Raw genomic sequence first — 16,182 nt, forward strand, 5'->3', positions numbered from 1 at the left:
GGGCAGGTCCCATTATCTCTCTAAATTAGATTGCAAGCTCTTTGTGACAGGGACTTGCTGTCTGCTATTTACGCAAACCTTTTTGTTGTTATTATATTGAACGTGTATTGTAATAACGTGGGCGAAACTCGCGCGCTTTGCGCTCGTCCATTTGCTTATGCGATCTTTGTAGCCACTTCTTGCTGGCGGAAGCCGCACAGACAGGCTGCAGCGTGTTGAGATTTGGTTTTCGATCCCTCTGGCTTCTGCTTTTGCAGCAGCGCAAACTTTTGTCCTTTCCCTCGCTGGTTTTTATCTTAAACATCAGATGCTAAAAATAAAGGAGGGGTAGGCTGAAGCCAGGGCGAGCAGTAATGAATCTCTATGCACCGCAGCCTTGCAGTCTCATACATGACAAAGTAAAGATTACAGCCCCATGTGGTGGGCCAAAAACATTCTTACAATATTTCATCTGTCATCAATCTACGTTACATTTTCACTTTTTTGCATCTGCAAAGATTAATAAGGTTCTGTTTCCTTCTGGTCGCGTGTAATTCCAACCATTGTCCTTTCCATTTATCTCTTTGGGTAGTGATGGTAGCTTAATGTGTTTAGACCATTTCCATCTGGAAATGAATCCACTCATTTGGCCTCTATGTTTAAACGCCAGTGTTTACTTAACGATCATACAAACCCTCAGGCGTTGTTCCTACTTTTCAATGTTAACAAAAAAATATTAAGAATGTATTTATTTTTCTGTCACTTATTTTATGGGTCTTCATTTTTGGATTGTTTAAACTAATTCTGCCATTGTCATTACCCAAAGAGTTAAAGGAGAACAACAATAATTCAGTTATACAATAGAATTATTACACAGGACCCTGAGAAAATAGAAACACATTCATTTTTGCACATGCTGGCAAATTGGCAAACATTTGGAGAACACCAATAACCCAAAGTAGATTCTTTTGTTTCGTCGCCCCCCGCTCTCTCTCTTACCCCCTCCCCCCCAACAGGTCAGGTTTTTAGGATATCCCAGCTTCAGCAGCACAGGTGGCTGTTGAAGACTGAGCCTCTGATCGAGCCACCTGTGCTGAAGCAGGGACTGATTGAGCCATCTGTGCTGAAGCTGGGTTATCCTGAGCACCTGACCTGTTGATGGAGCTTGAGGACTGGAGTTAAGCACCCAACTCCTTGGGTGGCTGTTTTTGGTGAGCTAAACAGGCGCCCGCCGTGTGGATTCAGGTCTGAGCACGTGCAGTGAGAATGGGCAGCTTCGGTTAATCGGGAAGTCCCTCCTAAGACCCAAGTGTCCTAACGGCAGTGTGACCTGTTTCAGGAGCTGGATCTTTTTTTCTTTCTAAATTTTGCGTGTAGACACGGTGAGCCGAGATGTGAGAGCAGTTTCATTTCCTCTGGATGCTCTTATCTTTCACTATGTGCTCAACAAGAGTTTGCACAGGCAAACCCCTTCTGTCCCCCTCCCCTTATCTTTATTGGCTCTTTGAGGACCGCGTGGGCTAGGAGTAAAGAAAAACACTTGAGTGACAAACTCTTCCCCATTCACAGGCTCCTAAGAAATGCAATTTTGTAACTTCCAGATAGAGGAAATAAGCCAAGTATATTTTATTAGCACGGTACGATTAGTGTAAGGAAGCCAATTTGATTTACCAATAAATGTTGTTTTTTTTTTTTTTTTTTAATTAAGGGTCTTGTTTGTGGGATTGAACATTTAAAATAGACGTTCTGTGCATGGAAGGGTGGGTAGCTGTGTTGGTTTTTCAATGGAGAGGGTATGGATAGTAGTAGGTGGTATGATAGCTTTTTAATGGACCAACAAGTAGTTGAAATATTACAAGCTTTGAAACCTCTCGGGGACCTTCATCGGGTATGGCAGAAATGCAGAAACACAATATAATGTACGTGTAAGTGTATGTAAGAGGGAAATCTGGTAACAATGGATATATTTATTTATTTTTGGGGGTTCAATAGGAGCTTGTTAGGTGTCCAGTATATTTAACAATGGATGTAGATTGAAGTGTGAAATAAGAGGAGGTACAAACAGGTAGCCTGGTGTGCAAATGAACAGTAGACAAACTGTAGACTTTTTTTTTTATATGCAACGGTGGCCGAGACATACAGGACGCGTGAGGGGGGAGTGAAGTGGGAAAACACAGCGAATGTGAAAAAATATCTATCATTCTGTGCATGTATCCCCAGGGCCGGACAATGTCACTCCGACCTCCCCCAGCTGCTCCTCCGGGCTGGCTCCCAGCGGCCCCAAAACCTCTGGCCGCAACCTGGGAGCCCCAGCCGGGGAGAAGGAGGAGGGCAGCAAGAAGAAGGTGCGGAGACAATGGGAGTCTTGGAGCACGGAGGATAAGAACACGTTCTTCGAGGCGCTGTATGAAGTGAGTGGGGCTCCATGTTCATAGCCACGTTGGGTCTTCATCGAGGCCAGTAGATCAGAATCTATTTAAACAGGACTCCCTGCGCTATATGTAAATCACAAAGAAAGATGTCCAAGGTGCGGGGTTTCAGTCCTTAAAAGTCCCATGTGGAATATATTTGGGTTATCGATGCCATTCTTTTTGTCACTCATTATCCTGCCTTTTTTTGCCACTTTCTGGATCTCCTGGTGTTTGTGTCCCTCCTGTCATTGTGCTTCCCTTGCCCCCCCATATTGTAAGTTTTTTCCGCTGAAACTGTGACGATGTAACCTGTATTGGCCTAACTTACAACACTTCCATTAGACATTACGAAGGGAATGAGTGGGAGGGGAACGTTCTCAAATCTTCTACTTTGCAGTCCCTGCTCCTGACTTTTGTGCCCCTAGCCCCACCGCCTTTCCACACCTGGCTACGTGCAGTAGACACCCCAGATTACCTGTGCCTCCAGCACATAGCCAGCCCGAAGTCCGACATCCCCTGCTGGGCGACCATCCCATTGTCTGCTTTAACCCTGTGAGGGCGGGCTGACTGACGCCACAAACACCTGGTGCCCGCAGCACTTATGGTGGTTACGACCCCCATGCTGGGGCCTTTTCCTCTTACTTCCTAGATGGTTTTTTTATTTCACTTTAATCTGTTTTAAAATCGTTTTCCCCAAATACCAACCTCCAGGAGAATCCCACTGTAATTCTGTGGCGATATAGTATTCAGCGCTTGTAATTGATTGGTTCCCCAGAATCTATATTGAGTGGAGTGACCGGGCAGTGGCACCTAAAGCTCAGAGGAGGACCTTTTTGGCAATGAAAGGGTCAAAGCAGTAATACCCATTTTTTGGGGTGCAATATGTTACCCGAGCCAGTTCCTGAGATGTATGTAGTTTTTTGCACCCCAGCGGCCATTATTTGGGAATGGGCACCAAAGCACTGCATATTGGCTCCTGTGCAACCCTGAGATGCAGCTGATACAAAACGAGTTCCCCACCCAAAAAAAAAAAAAAGAAACGCGCCGGGCATACTGCTGTTGTAAACATTGCGGGAAGGGGGGGTAGTTTCTGGCCAGCCTGTCTCTTGCTGACAGCCACCTCTCTGCCTCAGCACGGAAAGGATTTTGAAGCCATCCAGAGCAACGTTGCCCTGAAGTACAAGAAGAAAGCCAAGCCGGCCAGCATGGTGAAGAATAAGGAGCAGGTTCGGCATTTCTACTACAGGACCTGGCACAAGATATCCAAGTACATCGACTTCAACAACGGTGAGAGACTGGCACCCCCCTCCCTCCCCCCCGCCAGCTGCACGGGGCACTATTCCCCCTTATCTGTCTCTAATCTTTGGTTTGCCCTTTTTATTTCTTCTGTTTCTGTATCCCTCTTTTCTTTCTCCCTTCCTTTTCTTTCGCTCTCCTTTTTCCCCTTTATATTTTTCATATTTTATTTCTATTTTTCCATCTAATGTATCTTTGCCCCTCATCTTTTGTCTGTGTCCCCCACCCCCCTTGTATTTCCCTGTTTTTTTTTTCCCCCTCAATCTTTCTTCAACCCCCTTTCCTTTTGCCTGTCTCTGCCTCTTCTCCGCCTTTGTCATCCCATCTTTCCTTTACCTTGTAGTATTTTCCCGGGGCCTGAAGAAGTCATCACAAGAGCTTTATGGACTGATCTGTTATGGGGAGCTGCGGAAAAAGATTGGGGGCTGTAAGTTCTTCCTGTTTTCATAGACGAGTACAGGGATGAGTGCCGTTTTATGCCAATTTACCCGTTATGTTTTACTTGTTCTGCACAATCGCCAAATTGCCCAAAGTAAGTCTGAGTGATTTTTTTCTCCATGGGAAGATTTTTCGTAGGCAAAATTTACAGGCGTCTGGAAATAGTGTAATCCCCTATAGATGTATTTTTGTGTGGGATAGGACAACATGGCAGATAGCTTCTACTCCAGTTGGATGTCACAGAGACTCCCAATAAAAAGATAGGCTGGGACTAGCAGGGGATTATGGGACGGGAAATGGCCACCAGTCATGATACGTCAATTTTGGGTTTTTTTTAAACTATGATAAGTTTTAGAAGTTAAAAAAAAAAAATAGATTTAAGATTAATGGGTCACTCCTCCCTTTTTTTTTTTTTTTTTTTATATGACCTGTTTAGCTCGGAGCTGATTTTGGGTGGGGGGCTGCCCCTTTAACCCTTTCGCTGCCTGAGTGAAAGGGTTGACCTGTAATTTACCGGTTTGGGTGGTTGCTTCATTAGCACAATCGTACAAGTATCACGGAGGAAAGAATCGCTCAGGATTATAATTTGTTAGGATTTACCCAAATGATGCCCAAACCAATGGGGAGGTGCATGTACAGTGGGTAGACATGGTATAGAACAATAAGACCAAAGTCCCAAGCAGAGGACTAGAATCCAAGTACAATACCAGTGTGAGGTGGTATTTAGACTCCAGTCCTCTGCTTGAGACTTTGATCTTGTATTTTATAGTAAAAGTGCATCAATGAGACTTGCGCTGTGCCGTATCTAGACCGTAAAACCTCTCTTCCAGGCAGCATTAACATGTTGCCCCCTCCTCTGCCCCTCTGCCCCTCTGCCTTTCCACCTTGCAGGCATGGACGATAAGAATGCCACCAAGTTGAATGAGCTGATTCAGTTGGGGTGAGTTGGAAATAATCCTGCTTCAGTCTATCTTTCCAATAACGCACGCATCGGGACGCACACCTAACAAACTGGGGTCTTAGCTGGGTGCCCAATCCTTGCAGAAGCTGCGCCTGCACTTATCCGGAACAGACGAGTAGGCGGTAAAACACCGGTCTTAAACTAATGAAATTTTAATTTTATTTAAGTGTGAGACACAAACGTTACCAGGACATCAAAGTAGCAATCTAGGTTTCATTTAATTTATTTTATATTACAGGTTTGATGCTGGGGTTCTCCGGAGCTAAACTGTGACTTCAGCTCCGGGGGAGCCTCCCGCCTCCAGAGATGCTTTCCTCCTCGGGGAATGGCGTTATCTCTGGCAAGTTTAAAGGCCCTGGTCACGCAGGCCAATAGGAAGGCACAACCGAGGACGTCACGGCTTCCTATTGGTCCTCGTGAAGCGGGACATTTTAAACGCCGCCAGTATATTAGGCCTGCAGGCGCAAGGGTTCCCCGCGATGACATTTTCACAGGTCACTCGCTGGCCTGTAGTTACCTGCCTCCTTCCACTTTTATCAACTTGGACTATGCTTGCTCACCTCTTCTTCATCGTGACCTGGTTACTGCTGTGACCAGCACACCCCTACGTGCTTTCAGTATCCTTGGATGTATCCCGACCGGCACAAATGACTAGTCCACTTTTTGAAAATTACAGTAGGACTTTCTCCCATGTAAATTAACTTTTGTCCACCGTATGTATGTGTTACTCTTAACTGTGATCTTTCCTCTTTACCTTCAGCCATGAAGACTGAGCAAAAAATATGGAGGTGTTTTAAATATATACGTGTCTCCCTCCACATGACTGTCCCTTTTCTGTCTTTAGTGAAATTGATCTCTCTCTTTCCCCCCCCCCATCTGTCACTTATATGCCTATACAAGGTTGTGTCCCCTTCTTTGCCCAGTAGGCTATTTTGTTTCTTCTGCTTGGGCGTTTGCACCTCCTGATTATTTGCTTAGCCTCCTTCCTAACCTGCCTATAGTTCTCTATCCTCCTTTCTCTGAATCTAGCTAGATTTCTTAAAATCAACCTCTTTAGCCTTTACAATACCTGCCGCCTCCTTTGGTGACCCTATTGTCTTTTGTGCTTTTACAAACTTGCCTGACACACAGATGTGTTGCTTTTCGTAATGCATAGTTTAGTTTTCCCACTGTTCCTGCGCCCCACCCAAATACCTCCACCTTGCTGACGAATCCCCTCAGTAATTTCCCATCTCTGAAAATTCAGCCCCCATAAAACTGAAACCTTGGTTTTTGTTTCGGCCTCTCTATACTAAACCACACTGATTATCGTTGGAGCCCAAGTTCTCACCCACAATTCCATTTGATGCACTCTTCTCATTTGTAAGTATTGGGTGCAGTGTTGCTGCCCTGCCTGTATACTCCCTCCCCAATCGCTTGGGCGATTCCCTGCTTCTTGCTGACCCTTGAGCCTGAAACACATACCCGTCCACATCTGGCAGATAGAAGCTTCCCATAATTACCTCTCCTTTATTTGCCATCTTAATGATTTCTTCTACCCCCATCCTATGCAATTCCTTTTGTCAGAGGTCTGTAGATCACCCCAGTACGAATGGCAACCACCTCCAGTCTATAGTGTTACCCAAAACAGTACCTTCTACTAAAGGAGACTTTGTTCTTCACATAAGGGGAAACTCCTCCTCCCTCCCTCCTCTCTGAATACAGGGTAGCCTGGTATAGCCATGCCCCCGTGACTGTATCGTGACTCATTTCACTGCCTCCCTCCGCTTGTTTAAATACTTGCTAATGAAGCACCTGAACGGTTTGATGAGTTTCCTGGTCCCCCTCCATGATGGATGCAGGGCATCTTTTATATAGATCCAAATTCCTCTTGGACAGCTATGTCCAATACATTTGAATGTGTCTGAATACCATGTTATCCATGCATTAAAGGGTCTCTTGCTGCGAGTCCGTCCGTCCGTCCCCACTCCTACATAATAGCAATACCTCTGAAAAAGCCACGGATTATGCTACCAGCCTAGGAGCTATCCCCAACTCCCTAAATTGCTCATTCACTACCCTGCCTTAATTCCCAGAATGTGCCTCCTATCCTGCAAGCTGTAGGGTTTAGTAGGCACCTTATCGCCATCTTTACCTCATTACTTGCGCCACAATCTATATCTCTTAAAATGCAATCCCTCAAGAGGAGTTGCGAGTGTGTGTGTCCGTGTGTGTGTCCGTGTGTGTGTCCGTGTGTGTGTCCGTGTGTGTGTCCGTGTGTGTGTCCGTGTGTGTGTCCGTGTGTGTGTCCGTGTGTGTGTCCGTGTGTGTGTGTGGTACCCGACAAGAATCCTTGTAAGGGAGTTTCAGAGTTAAATATCTCCGCAGTGGAATTGTCCCTGTAACTTTAATTGCTGCGGTTCAACTTTCAGGGGCTCCTTGTTTTAAATAACTTAATAGTCCGTGTGTGTGTTTTCATTAGGCTCTGTTGAATTTGCTTCAGTAACTAAATCCATGAACTGAAATATACTAATTCTGAGAAATATCTTTATTTTTGGTAGATAAACTACTGGAAGGTCAGAGTGTAAACTGGCTGAAGAGAACTGATAGGCCCAAATATTCCATGCACTTTGCGTCATTGCATTAAGTTTTTTTTTAAAATGTGTCAAAACTTTAACCGCTTTATGTACACACTGTACTTGGGGTAGCCTTCCTGTCAGTGGCCCACCTAAGCGAGAACACAGCTGTGATAAATATCTGAAAGGATCCGCTGGGATCGCCTTCCAGCAAGTTCTATCCTTTAGAGTTTCGTTTCTCATCCCTATGCATCTCTCTGCAGAGCAACCACGGTGCGATACAAAGGCAGGAACCTGCGGATCAAAGCGCCCATGTGCAGAGCGCTGAAGAAACTGTGTGACCCAGAGGGTAAGACAGGTACCGCAAAAGATCTTTTACTAATTTTTGGGGGTTTTCACATACTCCGAGCGCCAGTGGATCAGTAATAGTATAGTATCCCATTCACCCTCCATGGCAGCGTACACATGGGATAGCTCCGCCCATCCGTTTAAGAAGGGTGGGAAAAAACTCCCACAGGTGACTGTAAAACGCCACCTCTCACCTGCAGATAGGTTTTTGTTTTTTCTCTTCTGTCCTCTGAGTCAGTTTATTTATTTTTTTAAGTTCATGTGAACCCTGTTTGTCTTGTTCCTCAATAAAGGCATCTTTTTTCTATATGCACCTCAAAGCAGTGCACTGCCTGCACGTCCCCTCCAGGGATACACCTTTCAATAAAACCAAAGCATCAACATCCTGGGTGTGATTTTAATTGCGACTATTTTCCCCATTCTTGTAACCGCTTGGGTATGTGTGACGGGAGCTTTGTGACAGGCTATGAATAATACACCACCAAGAATATATAACTGGGTTGAACCGGACGAGACTTAGATATGATAAAATATAATTTATTCCTTGATAAAGGTGAACACACGAGATATACAAATAACAGACAAAATATGGACACTTACTTAAAGGTTAGGACAAGAAAGCCATCAGGATACAGGATGGGCCATTTCTTCCATAATTCAGTTGACATCACAGCAATACATGCAGATCATGAAGACACATGAAAGACCTTTGAGTAAGGGGGGACTCTGACTTATATACCATTTCAACCCTTCTCTTACACTCAAGGCGCCGAGCTGTCTAGCAAAAATCTCTTTGAAGGAGATTTTGGCTTCCCTGTAAGTGTAAAGACCGACACATAAAAAATACTCAGCCCCTTTGTTCTTGCCCTTAGGATAAACAATCAGGACAGTTAGCTTTTGATCACCGGGCTATGCTAATTCTTGCAGGATGCTCTTCCTGCCTTATTTAACATAACAGATGGAGTCTGCATTTTTCAGAGCAGACCCAAAACCCCATATACATTTTAATACCTACACATATTAAAATACCCGGTTTTGGTAGGTCCAGCGGGTCCAAACTTTCCAGACCTTAATGCCGGAAGTGGTACACTATAGGGTCCAAATTTCAGCCCGCTACGACCTATGGAACCGGAGTTCATAAACCGTTTCATATTTTATTATAAAAATCTCTGCTAAAAAGAAATCTCAGCGTTTCACTAAATCCCCATTGAAAACAACGGGCTCCGCCGCCATGGGTTTCAATAGAGCAACTCCGCCGTTGTAGTCAATGGAGTTTCCCGCCATAGACTTTCAATGGAGGAACCACCACCATTGAAGCCTATGAGAAAATCCACAAATCTTTACCTTCGTCCACACTCCGTCTGGTTGGTCTGAGGGGCTGGGATTGGGCATGCATTAAAGCCGGAACCTTGGCTATATGCCACCCAAATCCCATCCCTCTGGTCATTCCAGAACCGGAGATATGGACTTACAAATTTCAACATTTTACACTTAGTCGTTTTTTCGCCATGCAGCTTTTCCCCATTGGAATCAATGGCCGGCGCCGCCATTGACAATGCATGGCACCTGTCGCCATTAGATTCAATGGTGCGACCCTCCTTCTCCGCTCGACACTTTACGGGGGTCCCTCATTCCCGGACCCGGTGTGGATCGTGTGTGGGGGTTCCTAGGGGTTAGGGACAAAAAGAACTTTATTCCCAGGGGCCCTAGAACCCAAGATTCCCACGCCAATTGTCGTTGAACTTGACCGTAGTGATTAAACTCTTTTAAAAGACATTGTATCCGCTTTTGCGGTCTGCGGTTTGGATGGCTGCCAACCTGTTCCTCGAGGCCAGCGTTGAGGAATCTCCATTGAAGTCAATGACTTACAATGGGAAACCGCCGCTCCTCCTCTCGGACGCCACCTGCTGGTCGTCGCTGGAAAACAGGTCCAAAACCGCTACTTCTGCCATTAGAAAGCATGGAGGCTCAATGGTGACCTATGGACGGCTGCAAAATGGAGCCTGAAAAGGCGGGAAAATTACACAAAGCGCTATAATCACTATTTTAACATTAACCCCTTCCCTCCCGCATCAACCCTAGTGTATGTGTGAGTGCAAACACCAGGATAACACAATACAGTTACACAGGGGAATAAACATTTGGATATTGAAGCAAGGCAAAACACATTACTGGACCTCAGTCCAGTTAACCCCTTGCTTCCCTGATGAGAGTAGAGGGTGGCCAAATGGGGGTGTAACCCCTTTAATCCCGGGCCAAATCCTCTCTATCATGACAGTATGTCCCATGTGTATGTGGCGAAATGGGTGCTCCAGAGATGGTGGAATCTCAAATATAAGAGTCCATAATCACTGAGCAGGACTGACGGGCAGAATGAGTGACGGAGTGGGTATAAAGATAAACTGTGATGCGCGAGTCACTAAAACACCCGCCTCCTGAAGGTAACAAATAGAAATGCTAAATAGCACCCTAAAGTGACCTCATTGGAGACCTCACAGTGTAATCAATAGTACTCATCTATAGAGATCACAATAAAATAATGCCATAAATCTTACCCACTCCATCTGTCCTTGAAAGTCCTGCTTGGTACATCCAAATGGCGTGCAGCCTGTAAGAAGTAGTCCAGCGAGAGAAGAAAAAAGCAAAAACAGTGCACTGCCAGGGAGTCAGGTGGTGGAAAAGTATAAAAATCTATTCAGTAACACTCAAAAAGCATGACCCCAATAGGGTGAAGCACAAACTCCCCCGCGTTTCGCACCATATATACTCCTTGATAAAGGACCCCTATGGTCCGAAACGCGTAGGAGTTTTTGCTTCACCCTATTGGGGTCATGCTTTTTGAGTGTTACTGAATAAATAGATTTTTATACTTTTCCACCACCGGACTCCCTGGCAGTGCACTGTTTTTGCCTTTTTCATGTCCCATGTGTACACCGCTATGGTTGGTGAACGGGAAAGCACATTTGTGATTACTGTATCTTTTCTTTCCCCGGACTCCGTCTGTTGCGGTGAGTAATTTCCCTTCCCTGTTGCTTTTATACGTGTAACATTTATTGTTGGCTTGAGGAGAAACCGATGACTATCTCTCCTAAAACTGATGGGCAGAGCTACCCTACGTGCACACCACCATGGGATGGGTTACGGTGATAGGAAGGAGAACATGTCTAACATGCTTACCATGTGTCACAGGGAAGGTCTGCACTGTGCAGGTTAATGTCGTCGCCTTGCTCTGTCCGTAGGATATCTCACTGGAGAGGACCTCACTTGATGTTTCTAACCTTCTCCCTTAGGTCTAAGCGATGAGGAAGACCAGAAACCAGTGCGGCTGCCACTTAAAGTGCCTGTGGAACTTCATCCGCGGAACAACCAGGCCTGGGCTCGGGTGCAGAGCCTGGCACAGAATCCACGGCTCAGGTACAAGAGTGGGGCGGGATCTCCACCTGCACAGCGCCCCCTTTATTAGCCAGCCTACAATATAGTTAAAAACTGGTTGTGTCACTTTTAGGGATTGGGTTAGATACCGAGAGAAATGCTTTTTCGATCAAACTTCTCTGCAGAACGAGCTTTAAAATAATCTATTTAGCCATTAATTTTTCTTTGATCTGTCGTCTCTCCTCCCCAACAACAGATAGAAGGGAAAGAGATCCCTTCCAAGAAGCCCCTTTCACTTGCACTCAAAGTACATGTAACAAATATTATTAAATATTAATACAGTATTTGTTATATGTACTTTGAGTGCAAGTGAAAGGGGCTTCTTGGAAGGGATCTCTTTCCCCTGTTTCATATATCCACTGTGTCCCTATGCGCGTGTGTGTGTTTGTGTCTGCGCTCTCATTGGCCGGTGTGTCTGCCCCCACGGCTCTCATTGGCCCCCCAGAGCACGCCCTCTCCTGCTCTCTCCTCCCACAGGCCGCTCCCTTCCCCGGCGCTCTCCCTCCCACACACCGCTCCCACTCCAAATCCCCCCCACAGAGCACGCTCTCTGCGGCTCTCACCTCACACAGGCCGCTCCCCATCCCCGAGAGCGCTCCTCCGGCTCTCTCCGCCTCTCCCGTGAAAGGCACAGCACCTCCTCACCGGAGCGTCTCAGCCTCGCCGGGGGTCACGGACACCGATGAGGAGCTCTAGGTGGAGGAGGAGGAGGGCGGCCAGTACCCGGAGGAACAGGAGGAGCGCGGCCGGGTGCAAGGTGAGGAAACGCAGGGGAATGGGTTATTTCGCGCGTAACGCCGGGTATATCAGCTAGTAGTGTGGTGTGTGGTGTGTGGTGTGTGGTGTGTGGTGTGTGGTGTGTGTGTGTTTTTTCTCTTCCCCGCCCTCGCTCTTCACTGCCTCTCTCTCCCCCAGGATGATTGTGGAACTGCACCGGAAAGTCTCCAGTCTCATTGAGTTCCTCAAGCAAAAGTGGGCACTGCACGAGGTCCGAATTGTATCCTCTTTAAAGTTCCTGCCCCATCTTGAGGGTGTTTTTTTGTTTGTTTTTTTTTTAAAGAATTTTCTTGTGTGATTGGCTTTCTTTAACAAATGTTATTGTACTAAAAGCAAAACGATTTGGTTACTTAGTGCATCATTTCAATTTTCTTTGGGGCCTCTAAATGTGGAGGGTTTCAGGCCAGTACATCCCTTATCCCACTATTATTCAGAGAGAGAATAAAGATCAGGGTACAGGCAGTCTGGGCTTTGCCTGCTCAAACTGTTGTTGAACTTTCTGCAGTCAGACAAAAGGGAGAAGCCAAAGGAAATCAAACCCCTCCCAAGTCTCCGCTCGCCAGGCTTACGCCCCTCCCAAGTCTCCGCTCGCCAGGCTTACGCACCTCCCAAGTCTCAGCTCGCCAGGCTTACACCCCTCCCCATTCTCAGCTCGCCAGGCTTACACCCCTCCCAAGTCTCAGCTCGCCAGGCTTACACCCCTCCCCAGTCTCAGCTCGCCAGGCTTACACCCCTCCCAAGTCTCCGCTCGCCAGGCTTACACCCCTCCCAAGTCTCCGCTCGCCAGGCTTACACCCCTCCCAAGTCTCCGCTCGCCAGGCTTACACCCCTCCCAAGTCTCAGCTCGCCAGGCTTACACCCCTCCCAAATCTCAGCTCGCCAGGCTTACACCCCTCCCAAGTCTCAGCTCGCCAGGCTTACACCCCTCCCAAGTCTCAGCTCGCCAGGCTTACACCCCTCCCAAGTCTCCGCTCGCCAGGCTTACACCCCTTCCAAGTCGCAGCTCGCCAGGCTTACACCCCTCCCAAGTCTCCGCTCGCCAGGCTTACACCCCTCCCAAGTCTCAGCTCGCCAGGCTTACACCCCTCCCAAGTCTCAGCTCGCCAGGCTTACACCCCTCCCAAGTCTCAGCTCGCCAGGCTTACACCCCTCCCAAGTCTCAGCTCGCCAGGCTTACACCCCTCCCAAGTCTCAGCTCGCCAGGCTTACACCCCTCCCAAGTCTCAGCTCGCCAGGTTACGAGCTAACTTTAAAAATTATCTTAAAATCCTTCGATTTTGGTAAAGGCGTTGGTCACCCAGACATTCAGAGTTAAATATATTCAAGTCATTCATTTATTGATGGTTAGGCTGGGGGGGGGGGGGTGTGTGTCAGTCAATGGTGTTTGATTCGTGGACCATCACACTAGTGACCAACACGCTTCCACCACAGCTTATACTTGTCTGAAGGGAGGCATCAGTCAAACCGTTTTCGCCTATTAAACATTTCAATGCAGTTTCCAGTCTGGTCTCTGTTGCTTTTCCTTTACTACTCGCCTCAGCGTAAGACCCTTGAGGATCATCAGCTGATGGAGTTGGGATCCCAGGACCCTCAGGACGAGCTCTACCTCTTCCCACTAGAAACTACGCCACTGTCCCCTTTGCCAGGCGTAGCCAGAGTGGTTCACTCAAAGGCCTACTGCACCGTCCACTGGCATGAGACTGGCAAGTGCAAGCAGAGCATCAAGGACACCCACTTGCTGCCCCCTGCTCAGATTCTGGGCATCCAAAGCGGACAGGGGACAGCCAGGTTGCAGCTGAAGTGTCACCGAGGTGGCACAGAGAGCAAGCAGGGGAGCAGAGCAGAAGGGGGCACTGACACACAGCCAGACAGGACTCAAGCCACCGAGGATGGTGCCCTCGAGACCTTTACGTCCGATGGGGTTACCCCTAGTCCAAGGACTCCAGATGAAGCCCCTCCAGAACCTGCAGACTCTCCAGCAGAGGCAGCTTGCGAGGGTTCCGGCAGCCGGCTGCCCGACCTGGAAGAACTGTCCCTGCTGGACCCCTTTCCTCATTACCTAAAGTCTTGCCAGGATCTTATCATCCCAGAGCAAAATGATTGCACAAGCAGAGCCCCCACAAACTCCCCCAGATCCCCCGACACCCTCCCCATGGGCTCTGGAGAAGCCCCTTCAAACCAAGGGCCGGCCGATCCGCAGGCCGGTAATGGGCAACCCGATCATTGCACTACGGAGGTATCGGGCATGGATTCTCAGGAGAAGGAGCAATGTGGCTCCTCAAAAGCCCCTCGCAATAACTCTAACCAGCTCACTGAGCAGCTACGACAAGAAGGCTGGAACCTACAGACGTCTGAAAAGCTGACGCTGGCCGAGGTCTACCTCATGCTGGGCAAGCCGGGCAAGTTGCAGCTGGAATATGACTGGTTGGCACCCTCTGGCCCAGACGGTGCAGGCTCTCCTCTGTGCAATAAGCAGAGGCTGCTGAGCTGCCTTTTACGTCTCATCTCTACAGAGGTGAACCACAAGACTGTAAGTGATCCGCCAGGCACCTTCCGATTGTCGGCGTCGTTTCTACCGACCGTAAAAGTAGGCAAGCAATGTAACAAAGCACAAGCTCCCCCGCCCGCTCTCATTTCTCTCCACCGTCTTGCACTCCCCCCTCCCCCCCTCATCCTCTACCTCTTACACCCTCTCGTTCCTCAACTTCCAGCTCCGGCTAGCCGATTCCCATGTAATGCCGGGCCTGGGACAGTTTTCCCTGCTCTCTTCTCTCAAACCCTCCCCCCCCCCCCCCCCTTCTACCGATGGCCCCAGCTTCGCAGTCAACATAAAACTTATCAGGAAGGAGCAAGATCTTGGAACGTACAGCTTGGATGAGAGCAGGAAGAGGAAAGATGGATATGGGATTTAAACTTTAAATATAGCCAGTGTTTAAACAAGGTGCGGGGGGAAAGCCTGTTTTCGAGAGAGGTCCTAGAACAAGAGGTCGTGCTCTGAATTTGGAGGGTGGGCGGTTCGGAGGGAAGGTGAGGAAGTACCTCTTCATTGAAAAGGGTGATCGATTCATAGAATAGCCTCTCCAGGTAAGGGGTGGAGGTTATCACAGTAGGGGGATTCAGACATGCTTGGGGTGGTCAAGAAACCAAATGATCTAATATACTGAGGTTTTACAGATGGGGCAAACTTGGGGGGCCATGTGGGTTTTATAGGACCCTACAATTTAGCAGATAAGAGCCTTCCATAATCAGGCTTCAGAACATAGCCTCTTGTTCTAGCACTTCTCTGAAATCTGCTTCCCTCCTGCACCTTGTTTAATCCCTTGATATATTTGAAACGTTCAGCCATACCTACGCCCCCCCCCCCCTTCCTTCTCTCCTTCAACTTGTACATGTTGATTTCCTTTTCTGCCGTTAAACTCTGTTTATATATATATATTCCCTACTAGTCGTACGCTGCCCATAGTTTTTGGTGGAAGAGTGCCCCCTTGTTTTTTTTTTTTTTTTTTTTACTGAAATGCTCTGGCTTGTCAGGCTTTCCAGACCCCCGAAATGGCTTCCGTTGCCACATCCCCCCTGAAGCTGGCATCACAGGAGCAGGTGCTGACGCCCCCTGGGAAGGTTATCACGCTACTATCCAGGAACCCCGACTGCTTGCGGACGCATCCCACTCCACACATCCACTCCAGCTTCTCACCAACGTCCAGTACCTCAGGTGAGAGGTTGAACTTGGCGTAAGAAGCTGAGCGGGCCGTGGAATAAAGTTTGGCTTTACTATCCAAAACAACTTGTCACCCTCTACACGCTCACCACACCCTGCCACATTCAGTGATTACCTCCACAGCATGATGATTCACTGTCGTATGTCCCAAGCTGGTCCCTCTTGTTACCGTTCTCGTTTTCTAAGTGGAGGGGACAAACGGCCATGGAGGGGGCTGAGTGCAGTAGGGAGGAGTTGTAGTTTGAACACACCACCTGACCCGTTCAT

General features: G+C 47.8%; 1 protein-coding gene across 4 annotated transcripts in view; it reads left to right on the plus strand.

Annotated features, from left to right (window-relative positions):
- CRAMP1 (cramped chromatin regulator 1) overlaps window positions 1-16,182 on the plus strand; it is a 34,483-nt gene that overhangs the window by 8,025 nt on the left and 10,276 nt on the right. For 2 of the 4 annotated variants that reach the window (XM_075566245.1, XM_075566247.1), the window contains exons 3-11: window positions 2,200-2,390; window positions 3,524-3,677; window positions 4,030-4,113; window positions 5,016-5,064; window positions 7,904-7,998; window positions 11,279-11,402; window positions 12,336-12,417; window positions 13,738-14,784; window positions 15,729-15,909. In XM_075566245.1, coding sequence (XP_075422360.1) covers window positions 2,200-2,390; window positions 3,524-3,677; window positions 4,030-4,113; window positions 5,016-5,064; window positions 7,904-7,998; window positions 11,279-11,402; window positions 12,336-12,417; window positions 13,738-14,784; window positions 15,729-15,909 — 2,007 coding nt within the window. The remainder of the gene's footprint in view (window positions 1-2,199; window positions 2,391-3,523; window positions 3,678-4,029; window positions 4,114-5,015; window positions 5,065-7,903; window positions 7,999-11,278; window positions 11,403-12,335; window positions 12,418-13,737; window positions 14,785-15,728; window positions 15,910-16,182) is intronic. The other 2 variants (XM_075566246.1, XM_075566248.1) reach the window with 2 other exon arrangements.

This window comes from Ascaphus truei, chromosome 11 (assembly GCF_040206685.1).
Source record: "Ascaphus truei isolate aAscTru1 chromosome 11, aAscTru1.hap1, whole genome shotgun sequence".
Lineage (NCBI taxonomy): Eukaryota > Metazoa > Chordata > Amphibia > Anura > Ascaphidae > Ascaphus > Ascaphus truei.